Genomic DNA, 13,046 nt, shown 5'->3' with positions numbered 1-13,046 from the left:
GTCAAGTATTAAAGGAAACGTATTGAAAAAGCAAAATTGTGTACACTTACCATAAATGTAGATGTTCGAGTGTATTGACTATTGCAGTCACAACCTGTGGGTTATCCCTGCTGTGGTAGCCCTCGGCCGGCCCGAATACCAGAGTCAATGTTTTTCTGCGTCAGCTGCTGTCACCTGTAGACTGATGTCAGGTCGTCAGTGCTATAAAGCAAGGCAGCTGACGCCATTATATCAGTTTTTCTTGCCCTAACCAATCAGATGCCCCGGGAAATATGGTAAAGTGGTCTTGGTGGTTAACAACCACCCCAAGTAGCTTATTTCTCCCTAATGAAAGAGGATATAAGGATATACGGAATAAATTGTATTTAACATTTAAAGGCAGGTTGCAGTTAATAAAGATGGTTTTACTCCCAAAGATAAGTTACATTGCACTAGCTATCCCTATAATCCCCAGTAAAAAGCTTTTAAAAGAACTAAATAAGATCCTTATAAATTTTCTTTGGTACCCAAAAAAGAATAGAATAGCTTTTTTTAAATCATATTAGACCTTGGGAAATGGGAGGAATTAACTTCCCTGATTTAGAATCTTATATTAAAGCTTCCATTTTCAAAACAGTAATAAATTGGTTTGATCCAAAATATTCTTCCGCATGGAAAACTTTACATACTACTATATTCCTAAAAGAAAGTAAATTGACAAAAACCTTACAATTAAATGAACAAACAAACTCTGGCATATTTATCTGTGTTAATTTGCAATACAATTCTACTAAACCCACCAATCTAAACTATCTAAATTATATTTACAATATTTTCCGGAGTTTTGTAAATATTAATATTGATATTAAACTATGGTTACAGTTATTAATTCTCTTTAAAATTACAAAAAACTTCTTCAATAACATTCCTTCAGATACTCTTAATTCTTAGGAAGCAAAAAGTTTTACATGCTGGTTCCAATGTATGGAAAGCTTGATAGTCATGGATGTAAGGCAGTTAATTAATACATTTGATTTATCAAATTCAGACTGGTTAGCTCTTTGTAGTCTTCTTCCCTATGCACAAGATTTATGCAGAACAATAGATGGTTCTTCTTTTACTTCCACTCCTAAACTCATATATTTTTTTACATGAAGTAATTTACAGGGACTTTAATTGGACAAATTTAATCTCAAAACTATATAAAATTATTATAAATTACAAAGCCAGTCCTAATCAGAAGTTCTGGTACTCTATCACTAAAGAATATCCATTCTTGTTATCAAATGAGAATAAAACTAGTTTGTTATATTCTATTAAATTAACCTCCAATATACAAATTTGGACATTTTTTTCATGGAAGCTTTTGCATAGACCTTTCTATACACCCAACAAAATTGCTAGATTCAACAATTCTAATGACATAACTTGCTGGAGATGTTCCTCAAAATGTAACGCTGATTGGTCTCATGTATGAATGTACTCATATTAAGAAATTCTGGGAAGATATTGGTGAATTTCTACAAGCCATTTTTACAGATTCCTTTATTTTGTCAAAGTCACGAATTGCTCTGAATATAAATGAAACTGTTGTTTCAAAAAACAAAGACCTTTATCTTCTTTGGACTATAATGGCAGTTACTAAGAAATGCATCACCAGGAAATGGAAGACATCCTCCACTCCAACCTTTGATGATTTTTTAATCCTATTGAAAGATGTAGCACTGCTGGAAATCAGAGTAAAGGAACTGAGAAATTCCTAGGAAATGGGTTAATAATCCTTGGCAGAAAGTTATCTTCCTTATTGAGACACTTAAACAGACTTAAATTTACTTTCTTAAGTGATGAAGAAGTAAAATGACATTTTCTAATATTGTGCAACTTTCTCTGTGCATTTCAAATTGTTTTTCCCTTTTCTTTTTTTTTTCCTTGTTTTTATTTCATATCTGGTTTGAGGCCATTTGTACATTTGTAAATAGTTCATTATAATTTATTCTTGCTTGAAATGTAAAAGTTTATTATTATTTTGCTTGAGAAATTAATAAAATTATTTGAACAAAAAAAAATAAAGAGGATATAAGGGGGAAGGAGGGAGGGAAACCAGGACTGCAATGGTGAATACACTCGAACATCTACATTTATGGTAAGTGTACACAACTGTACTATGTTCTTCATGTTTCACTGCTGCAGTTACCACCTGTGGGAAGATTCCCAAAGCTGAAGAGTGGGGTGGCAGGATTAGCTAGAGACCTAGGTATGGGTAAGGAGGCCCTGCAGTACTGCAGACAAACCCTGACCTAGCACTAGAGAAAAGAGGAAGGTGGTAATGCTTTGTAAAGGTATGGACAGAGGTCCAGGTGGCAGCTTCCAAGATGTCCCTGGTGGGAACTCCTCTGCGGAATGCTGTGGAAGTGGAGGCTGCCCTAGTGGAATGTGTACGAATAGACTTAGGGGGAGGTTTCCCATGAAATCTGTAGCAAAAATGGATACAGTTTGACATCCATTTAGTGATAGTCTGCTTAGAAATGGGCTTCCCCTCTTCCCCTAGGGCAAAACTAACTAGTAGTTGGTCCATTTTTCTGAAGGGTTTAGTACGGTCCAGGTAGTATCTGAGCTTCCTGTGCATGTCCAGGGAGTGCAGAATTCTTTCCCTCCTGTTTTGAGGGTTGGGGAAGAAGGTAGGCAGATGAATGACCTGGTTAAGAGTCACATTAGATATCACCTTGGGCATAAAGAAGGGGTTAGTCCGAAGGGAAACCCTGTCTACATGGAAAATGATGAAGGGCTCAATTGCTATCAGTGCCTGATGTTCAGAAACCCTTCTGGTTGAGGTGACAGCTAGTAAAAAAGCAGTCTTCCAGGTTAGAAGAGAGGTAAGGTTAGTTTTTCCAGAACATAATTAAGAACCCAGGCTGGCATGGCAGGCCTTCTGGGAGGTCTGATATTAAAAGCCTCTCTGAGGAATTGCTTAATCAAAGGATGAGAGAAGAGGGGCTGGTCTGTATTAAACTGAGCTGAAATGGCTGAAGTGTGGATTTTAACAGAAGAGAAGGAGAGGCCACTATTAAGTAATTCCGCTAGATAGTCCAGGATAAGAGGGACAGAAAGTTGTGAGCAACTGGCCCCCCTGGACTGGCACAAAGAGCAGAATCTTTTTCATTTCCCTGCATAAGATCTTCTGGTGCTGGGTCTTCTGGCCTCTGTGATAATGTCCAGGTCCTGCTTGCTTAGCAGGGGCCCTTCCCTTACCTTGGGAATATCAGCCATGCTGATGGCTTGAGAGTCTGCAAATCTGGGTGGAGCATTCTCCTCCCCCTGCTTGAGTCAAGAGGTTTGGGATCTGGGGAAGCTGCTTGGGAGGATGTGATGTCAGGCTGCACAGCAAGGGATACCAATGTTGTCTGGGTCAATCTGGAACAATAAGAATGGCCTTGGGTCACTCCTCCCTGATCTTGATGATTACCTTGGGAATAAGAGGCAGAGGGGAAAGTGTACACAAAGAGGGAGTTCCAAGGGAAGGTCAAGGCATCCACCTTCCATGCCAGGTGGTGATATTCCCTGGTGCAAAATCTCTTTAGCTAATGGTTGAGGTGCGAAGCAAAGAGATCCACCTCTGGGTTTCCCCATACCCAAGTGACTTGCACAAAGATCTTTTTGTGGAGCTGCCATTTGTGAGGGTCCATAAAGTGTCTGTTTATGTGGTCTGTAAGGGTGTTGTTGATCCCTGGTAGGTACTGGGCTATTAGGTGTAATCCCATGAAGGAGGCAGTCAGCCAGAGGTTCACGGCTAGCCTGCACAGAGGGTAAGATTGTGTCCCTCCCTGTTTGTTAATGTACCACATTACTGTGGTGTTGTCTGTTTTAATAAGGAGAACCCCTGGCCTGAGATGGGGCTGGAAGAATGTCAGAGCCTTTTGCACTGCAATCATTTTCTTCTGGTTGATATGCAAGGAAAGGTGTTGGGCATCCTAAAGACCTTGGGTGCACCTACCACCTAGGTGAGCGCCCCAAGCGATGCCTGAGGCATCGGTGGTGATGGTCTGGCCAGTGGGGAGGTGGATGAAGGGGAGACCCTGGTTCCTGGCACAGGTCCCTGCCCACTAAAGCATCGCTGCCCTTATACAGGGGATCAGAGGGAGAGAGGTCTCTAGAGGCTGTGAATGTTGGCACCAAAGGTTCCTAAGATACCACTGAAGTTTCCTCATATGTAGTCTGGGCAGAGGAATCAGAAGTATGCAAGAAGCCATGTATCCCAAGGCTTGTAGAAACTTCCTTGCTGTGAGGTGACTTTTGGATGCCAGCTAGGTAAAGTAGACAGGCAGGGAGCTCTCCTTTCCTGGGGGTAGGTAGGCCATTTGGGATGCTGTGTCCAGCAGAGTTCCCAGGAAAATGATCCTCCTGGAGGGAGTCTGCTTTGATTTCTTCTCATTGATGGTGAACCCCAAGGAAGTTAGGAGGGTTTTGACAAAGTGTAGGTCCTGGAGCAGTCTTTCTTTGCACTCTGCCTGGATGAGGCAGTCATCCAGATAAGGATAAATCTGTATATTTTTCTGTCTGCAAAATGCTATGGCTGGGGCCAAACATTTGGTGAAAACCCTGGGAGCAGTAGATAAGCCAAAGAGAAGAGCAGAGAACTGAAAGTGCTGTGGGGCTGCTCTGAAACACAGGAATTACCTGCAGGACTCTCTTATGGGGATATGGAGGTACCTTATAGGGATATGGAGGTACCTTATGGGGATGTGGAGGTACCTTATGGGGATGTGGAGATACCTTATGGGGATATGGAGGTACCTCATGGGGATCTGGAGGTACCTTATGGGGATGTGGAGGTACCTTATGGGGATGTGGAGGTACCTTATGGGGATATGGAGGTACCTTATGGGGATATGGAGGTACCTTATGGGGATATGGAGGTACCTTATGGGGATATGGAGGTACCTTATGGGGTATGGAGGTACCTTATGGGGATGTGGAGATACCTTATGGGGATATGGAGGTACCTTATGGGGATATGGAGGTATGTATCTTTTAGGTCCAGGGTCACTAACCAGGCATTTTTTGTCAGCATAGGCAGCAGCTGCTGCAGGGTTATTTATTTATTTATTTAACATTTGTTGACCGGGAATGTCCGACTAGGTTCCACAGAGCCTGTTTTCAGCGGAGGCCCGGGGAGAAATGCTCCAGATGCATGTCTTTGGAATGTGGGAGGAAACCGGAGTACCCGGAGGAAACCCAGGCGAACACAGGGAGAACATGCAAACTCCACACAGAAGGCACCCCAGCCGAGAATCGAACCGGTGAACCTCTTGCTGTGAGGCGACAACGTTAACCGCTGCACCACTGTGCCGCCCCGGGTTAGCATTTTGAATTTGGGGATCACCAGGGATGTGTTCAGCAAGGACAGATCCAGGATGGGGCGCCAATTCCCCTCCTTTCTAGGGATGAGGAAAAACCTGGAATAAAAGCCTTTGCCTGCTTGATCTGCGGGGACAAGTTCTACTGCCCCCTGGGCTATGAGAATTTGAACTTGCTTTAATGCCTCTGCCCACTGACTGGAGGTACCCTCTGGGAATTGGGAGTTCATTGAAAGTGAATTTATATCCCTGGAAAATGATCTTTAAGATCCATTGGTCCTTGGTTACAGATAGCCAATTTTGTTTGTAGAGGGACAACCTTCCTCCCAGCTTTTGGGTGAAAGGAGGGCAGAGGGCAGGTAGGGAGTCATTGGGACTTTTTGCCATAGAGGGATGGCTTAGAATTCTCTGGCCTAGGGGCGGGTGCACTGTTTGGTTCTCTGTTGCCCCTGCTGTAGAGACCTGGGTGGCCTGTCTCTGAGGGGCTTAGCTTGCCCCAGTCTGCTGTGAGCAGGAAAGGACCAGTGCTTAGAGGGAAAGTTCCTGCTGAATCTAGGAGGTTGAACCTGAAAGAAATCTTTTACTGTTTGCACAGATTTTGCTTTGTCTTCCATTTTTTAAGCACCTCTTCTGCTTTTTCCCCAAACAAGCAGTCTTTGTCCAAAGGTGTATCAATTAATTTTGACTTGACATGATAAGGTAAATGTTGTTCCTTCAACCATGCATGTCTCCGAATGACAGAGCCAGACACTGCTGCCTTGCTAGAGGCTTCTACTGCATCATATCCAGAGTGTAAAGAGTGCCTAGCCACTTGACAAGTAGAGTGCAGTAAATCTGCTAACTCTTTAGAATTGGCACAGTCAGGAAAAGTAGAAATATTTTGCTTTAATAGCTCCAAAGTGTGGTGTTGATATTGTAACATATGGAACTGACAGTTGAGAGCTCTGATGGCTAAGGTTGCAGAGGTGTAAACCTTTTTACCCCACCTGTCCATAGCTCTGGCATCCTTACTAGAAGGAGTAGGGTTCTTTGCAGAACTAGTCCTGGCTCTCTTGGGCCCCTGTGTAATGACCTCCAGGTCTGCAGCAGGATTTATGTACAGGTATTTGTGAGTGTCTGGTACTCTGTAATACCTGTCTGGCTTACTGGGATCAGGATGAAGGGCGTCCGGGGCTAAACTGGATTCAAGGAAAACATCATCCACCACTTCTAGGACTGGAGGGAAGGCAAGGGGTCTGTGCTGAGGAAGGTTAGAAAATCTCTTAGCCTTTTCTTAGACTGAGGGAAATCCTGAGATTCCCATTGGAAATGCTCCCTGAGGGTGTAGTGGGTTTCCCCAAAGGAGAAGTCTTCTGGTGGGGAGGCAGAAGGGATGGATTCCTCTGCATCTGAATCCTCACAGGCAGTAAGAGGTTGTTGATCCTCTTCAAAGTCTGAATAATCTGATTCTTCAGAATCTTGCTCTGTCAATAGTTCAGGAGAAGGGTGTCTTTTCCTTTTAGAAGTAGAGGCTTGACTGCCCCTGATAAGGGAAATAAGATCCTCCGCCATCTTAAGCATCTGGGCCTGGGGTGAAGGGGTGGGAGTAAGATGGTGGCTAGAGGTAGATTTCCAAGGGGTGGCCTGGCTTCTAGGCCTAAGAGAAGTCATCGGTCTGAGAGTAGCAGTAGTCGGGAGAGAAGACGTCAGTTTCTGACTGGAGTCGGCAGTGCGAAAGACCTCCTTGGAAGCCAGTGCCTGCTTAGCAGCACCAGACCCAAGTGAGGCAGAGACAGCCAAAGGCTGATTGTCACAGAAAGAAGATTTCTGTGGCATACTCCAATGGAGTCCAAAAGGGTCTCGGTAGAGGCCTGCATAGCAATCACATTGGGGATCAGAGGCTGCGAAAGCACCTCACTGAACTCCGGAGTACTGATGACCTGCTTAGCTGAAGAGTCATCGGAAGGCTTTGCCTTGTGAGGTCTGTCTCTATCTTTATCCTTATGCTTTTTTGGAGGTTCTGCAGACTGTTGGCTGACTGACACCATATGAGAAGACAGAGGATGAAAACAGCTGTCTACAAAAAGAGCTCTACGATGAATGATTCTCGTGTTAAAGAGGACACAAACGGCGACATCGTGGTCTGGGCCTAAACAAGTGACACAGTATGAATGAAAGTCTTGGTGTGGGATTTGTTTTCCACAGGCGAGACAAATGTTAACTTTTTCAGACATCAGCTAGTGCAAGAAAAAGAGATCTCCAATGGGGTACTTAGCTTTAGATGTTTTCAGCTGTGATCTGAACTCTGGTAGCGATGACCGGCACACTTGCGAACTGCTTCTGCTATGGTCTCCACTGCAAAAAAGACTGATGTAATTGCACCAGCTGCCTTGCGTTACAGCACTGACGACTTGATGTCAGTCTACAGGCGACAGCAGCTGATGCAGAAAAACATTGACTCTGGTATTCTGGCTGGCTGAGGGCTACCACAGCAGGGATAACTCACAGGTGATGACTGCAACAGTGAAACATGAAGAACATCAGTGGAGAACACACAATAGTAACCAGCTTATCGGGAGTCCTAACACACATTACCGGTCCTTACCTGGAAAGGTTTTGCGCAAGTTGGTCCAGGAGTTTAGCATGTTCCTCAGCCTGTTCGACAAGAGGAATTTTTGAGATGGCTGGGGAAAATGTGCTCACTTTCTCAAGAAGACGTCCACGTGCTCCATCCAAATTTGCTGCTAACTTCTCAAACTCCTGCAGATACAGGAAAGGAAAGAAATGACAAATTCAGTTAAAAAAGTTTGAATTTGTCATTACAAAGTACCCAATCCACTGAAGCAGAAAAAGCTATGTGCTCCATATACAGTCACTCAGACTTCTTATCAGCTTTTGAGAGGAACAGCCAAACCTATTACACAGTGTGAACATTAGTGTGTTGTACAGCCTCCAGTATAATACAACTTTCCTACTTTTATGGCCTTCTGCACATGTTGCTTTCATATGTCTACAACAGAGAACAGAACTTCTCAAAGACATACCCCCACACAGTTTAATCTCAACATTTTTATTACAGTACAACCACCAACCTGGAAGAAGCTTCATTTGTCCATGCAGTTTACCTCAGTCTAGCTAAAGTGTTTGACACTATGCCTCATGATGGAATCATACATAAACACAGGGTTCTGAAGGCAAATAAAACTACACTGACTTGGGTCCCACACTGGATACATGATCATACACAGCGGGTAAGTAAAAAGGATACCTGTCCACAGCATTCAAAGTTGCCAGTGGTGTCCCTAGAGGCTATGTCCTGCAGGTCAATCCTTTTTGGCATCTCTTTCTCAGAACTTAAAAATGACTTTATTGGATGGTTTACCAAATACATAGATGACTGCAGACTTGGGAGTACTGTCTGTAATCCAGCTGACACCATCTCCTTCAAACAGCACTTACAGTTACACACAAGTAGTACAGTAAAAATGACCTGGCCTTCAATGTTAAAAAAAATGCAGGGTTATGACATTTTGCAACTCTCCACCCTTTCCAAAGGCTTTACACAGTACCAGTGACCAGGAACTAAAAGCTAAAAAGACACTTAAAGACCTTGAAGTGTTTACAGATGATGACCTTCCATATGATACCTCATATAGCCAATAATGTCTGCAAAGCATATAGAGCTGCCCCGCCTGATTCCCCATGAGGTTGAGAGCCATACTAGAGAGCAATCTGCCCCCCTTTATACAGCTCTTAACAGACCAATTAAAGAATACCGTACTCTGTTCTGTAATCCACTAACAAACTATCCGGTGCAACTAGAGAAGGTACAAAGACTCCTCACAGAATGAAGTAAAGGACATCATAGCTCATCTTAAAGCACAAGCCCATATCATCTTTCTCTTCACTGCACCTTATCACCTGTTTAGAGAAGACCTGTGTCTGACATCCAGAGCATTAGGGGTCCCATTCTTATTTGATCCTCCTTGCTTAGAATACACCCTAGTTACCTGAAGCCAAGAGGCAGTCAGCCTCAGTAAAAATTAATCAACAGCATCATGGAATGTGGCAACTTATATTTCAGACTTTTGGAAGAAACTCATCTTCTCAATGAAATACAACCCATCAATCTATACCTTTGAAAATAAACAATTACTGCAAAACATCCTTAAGTTCCAGGATGGGATCTTAGTCATCGTGTTCCTTGAATGCCAATACGCCTTCAACCTCTTCACCAAAACTATGATCAAATGCTGATCTATACCTGTAAAAAGTACAGTTGTGTACACTTACCATAAATGTAGATGTTTGAGTGTATTCACTGTTGCAGTCATCACATTTGGGCTATCTGCTTGCAGTAGCCCTCAGTCGGCCTAATTATCAAAGTCTTGGGTCCTGCATCAGTTGCTGTCTCATCTTCCATGATGTCAGGTATATAAAGCATGCAGCTGACGCCATTACATTAGTTTTTCTTGCACCAGATGTCAGGTGCCCCCCTAATGGGAAGCAATTAACTATATATACAAGGTTACACCTCCAACAAAAAAGCAAATACACCAAAAAGCTTTAAGCATAGTAAACAAGAATAGAGGTATAGTCAATAGAAGTCAGGGGGCTGGAGGGAGGATAACCAGGACTGCAACAGTAAATACACTTGAACATCTACATTTATGGTAAGTGCACACAACTGTACTATGTTCTTCGTGTTTCACTGTTGCAGTCATCACAATTGGATAGATTCCCAAAGCTAAGGATGGGAGGAGGAAATTAGATAGCATTAGGACCAGCTATAAGGCCCTGCAAGACTGCAGTGGCAAAGCCAGCTCTGGATTTAGAGAACATTGGCAAATGGTAATGCTTGGTGAAAGTATGTACAGAACTCCAGGTAACAGCTTCTAGGATGTCCTTGGTAGGGACACCTCTGAGTAAGGCTGTAAAGGTAGATGCAGCCCTGGTTGAATGTGGTCTTATTCCCATTCCCTATGGGATAGGTTTTCCATGGTGCTTATAGCAGAAATTAACGCAATGACCTATTTATTTAGAAATGGTTTGCTTTGAAATGGCCTTCCCCTCTGCCCCTCCAGCAAATGCCACCAGCAGCTATTCAGATTTCCTGAGAGGTTTAGTCCTACTCAAGTAAAATCTAAGTTGTCTGTGCACATCTAGGGAGTGCAGTATATGTTCCCCTTTGTTCTGTGGATTAGAAAATAAGGTTAGCAAATGAATGGACTGATTAAGAGCCACACTGGATACTACCTTGGGCATGAAGGAGGGATTGGTCCTGAGGGACACCCTGTCTGCAAGAAAGATGACGAAAGGCTCCACTGCCATAAAGGCCTGTAATTCAGACACCCTTCTTCCTGAAATAATGGCTAGAAGGAAGGCTGTTTTCCAAGAAAGGAATTTCAATTCTGCACTTGCAGCTGGCTCAAAGGGAGGTAGAGTGAGTTTTTCCAATACAAAGTTAAGGTCCCAGGCCAGAGTAGGGGCTCTCCTGGGTGGTCTTAAATATTTGGCCCCTCTGAGGATTTGCTTCAGCAGTGGATGAGAGAAGAGGGGTGGTTCTGTATTGTAATGAGCTGAAATGGCTGAGGCATGAATTTTGATGGAGGAAAAGGAAAGGCCCTTGTGAAGCATCTCAGTTAAGTATTGAAGAATCTGAGGTAAATTGGGCGCTGCTGTGCCCATCCCCTGAGTCTGGTTCCAGGAACAGGATCTTTTCCATTTTTCAGCATAGGATTTTCTAGTACTAGGCCTCCTTGCCTCCGGAATGACATCCATCACTTGCTTACTGAGGGATGGTAATGGAAAGATCAGGTAATTAGCCAGGCTGCCAGGTTCAGGGTTTGAAGTTGTGGGTGCAGAATCTGTCCCTCTTGCTGGGACAGCAGGGTAGGGGTCTGAGGCAGGTGCCATGGTGCCAGCAGTGACACACTGCACAAGAGGGGGTACCAGTGTTGGCGTGGCCAGTCTGGTGCAATCAGTATTGTCCTTGGTTTGTCCTGTTTGATCTTTAGTAGTACCTTGGGGAGGAGAGGCAGAGGGGGAAAGGCATAAACTGATAGGTTTTTCCAGGTGAAGGACAGGGCATCCACTTTCCAAGCTTGTTTGTGGGGAGTTCTTGTGCAGAATTTGTCCAATTGGTAGTTCTGGGGGGAGGCAAACAGGTCTTCCTCTGGGCTCCCCCATTTGTTTCTCAACATGTTGAATATCTTTGGTTCCAGTTCCCACTCGTGTGGATCCATGAGATTTCAGCTTAGGCCGTCTGCCAGTGTATTTAGCTTTCCTGGCAGGAATTGAGCCTGTAGGTGCACTTGGTAGCTCAAGGCTGTGCTTCACAGAGCCATGGCTAGTCTGCAGAAGGGGTATGAGTGCGTCCCCCCCTGCTTGTTTATGTACCACATAACAGTGGTGTTGTTCATCTTTACCAGTAATTGTCCTGGAAGAATGTGGTCCTTGAAGGCTGTCAGAGCATTCTGTACAGCTAACATTTCTTTTTGATTGATATGCAAGTGCATTTGATTTGGGTTCCATTTGCCTTGAATGCACTGCCTTGCCAAGTGAGCCCCCCCCATGCGTAGTCTGACGCATCTGTTATTAAGGTTTGGGCGGCAGGGGGTAGAGTAAATGGCAGTCCCTTGTTTTGGTGGCAGGCCTCTGCCCACCAAAGGAACTCTACCTGTAGAGAAGGTATGACAGGAATCATTGATTCTAGATCCTGAGAATGTTGACACCATAGGCTTTTTAGATACCATTGTGGTTTCCTCATATGCAGTCTTGCATATGGAATTAGTAGAATAAAACAGGCCATAAACCCCAGGGCTTGCAGTATTTTCCTTGCAGATAGCTGTGTCTTTGTGGCCAGCAGTTTGAAGTAGACTGTCAGTTGAATTTGTTTCTCTATCATGAAGTAGGCCATCTGGGAAGTTGTATTCAAGCTTGCTCCCAGGAATACAATTTGTTGGCAGGGTACAAGATGTGATTTCTTTTCATTTATGGTGTACCCCAGAGACGTTAGCAATTTCTTTACAAATGCCAGATGATTTAATAGTATGTCCTGGCTTTCTGTCTGAATTAGACAATCGTCCAGGTATGGGTATATTTGAATATTTCTTTACCTGCAAAATGCAATGACTGGAGCTAGGCACTTTGTGAATACCCTGAGCACTGTAGATAAGCCAAAGGGCAGTGCAGAGAACTGATAGTGCATGTAGCCTGCTCTGAAGTGTAGGTATCTTCTGCAAGATTCCCTTATTGGGATGTGCAGCTAGGCTTCCTTTAAATCCAGTGTTGCCGACCTGGCATCTTTGCTTAGCATGGGAAGCAGCTGATGAAGAGTTAACATCTTGAATATTGGGATTACCAAAAATGTGTTTAGGATAGACAGGTCAAGGATAGGACACCAGAAATTGTCTTTTCTGGGAACCAGGAAAAGTCTTGAGTAGAAACCTTGCCCCCATTCTTCTTCTGGGACAGGATGAATAGCCCTGATGCTTAGAAGACAGAGAACTTGCTTTTGAGCCTCTGCCCACTGATTTGGGGGTAGGTCTGGCCAACCGTTTAGGGTTGGTAAGGAGTGGAAGTGGAATCTGTATCCTTGGGAAACTATATTTAAAACCCATTTGTCCTGGGTAATGAGTTCCCAATTTTTTGCATGCAGGGCAATCTTTCCTCCTACAGGAACAGTCAGCTGAGCAGGGCTTGGTAGGTTTAGAGTTAAGTCATTGAGACAGT

The 13,046-nt window shown here is 43.8% G+C and overlaps 1 protein-coding gene across 1 annotated transcript in view; it reads right to left on the bottom strand.

Annotated features, from left to right (window-relative positions):
* The window catches only part of LAMA5 (laminin subunit alpha 5), a 1,615,491-nt gene that overhangs the window by 416,193 nt on the left and 1,186,252 nt on the right, over window positions 1-13,046 (bottom strand). Inside the window, exon 55 of the mRNA XM_044090412.1 lies at window positions 7,918-8,072. Coding sequence (XP_043946347.1) covers window positions 7,918-8,072 — 155 coding nt within the window. The remainder of the gene's footprint in view (window positions 1-7,917; window positions 8,073-13,046) is intronic.

The sequence above is a fragment of the Protopterus annectens genome, chromosome 12.part0 (assembly GCF_019279795.1).
Source record: "Protopterus annectens isolate FY-2018-M chromosome 12.part0, PAN1.0, whole genome shotgun sequence".
NCBI lineage: Eukaryota > Metazoa > Chordata > Ceratodontiformes > Protopteridae > Protopterus > Protopterus annectens.
The sequence above is the reverse complement of the archived record's forward strand: the minus strand, read 5'-3'. Positions and strand labels throughout refer to the sequence as shown.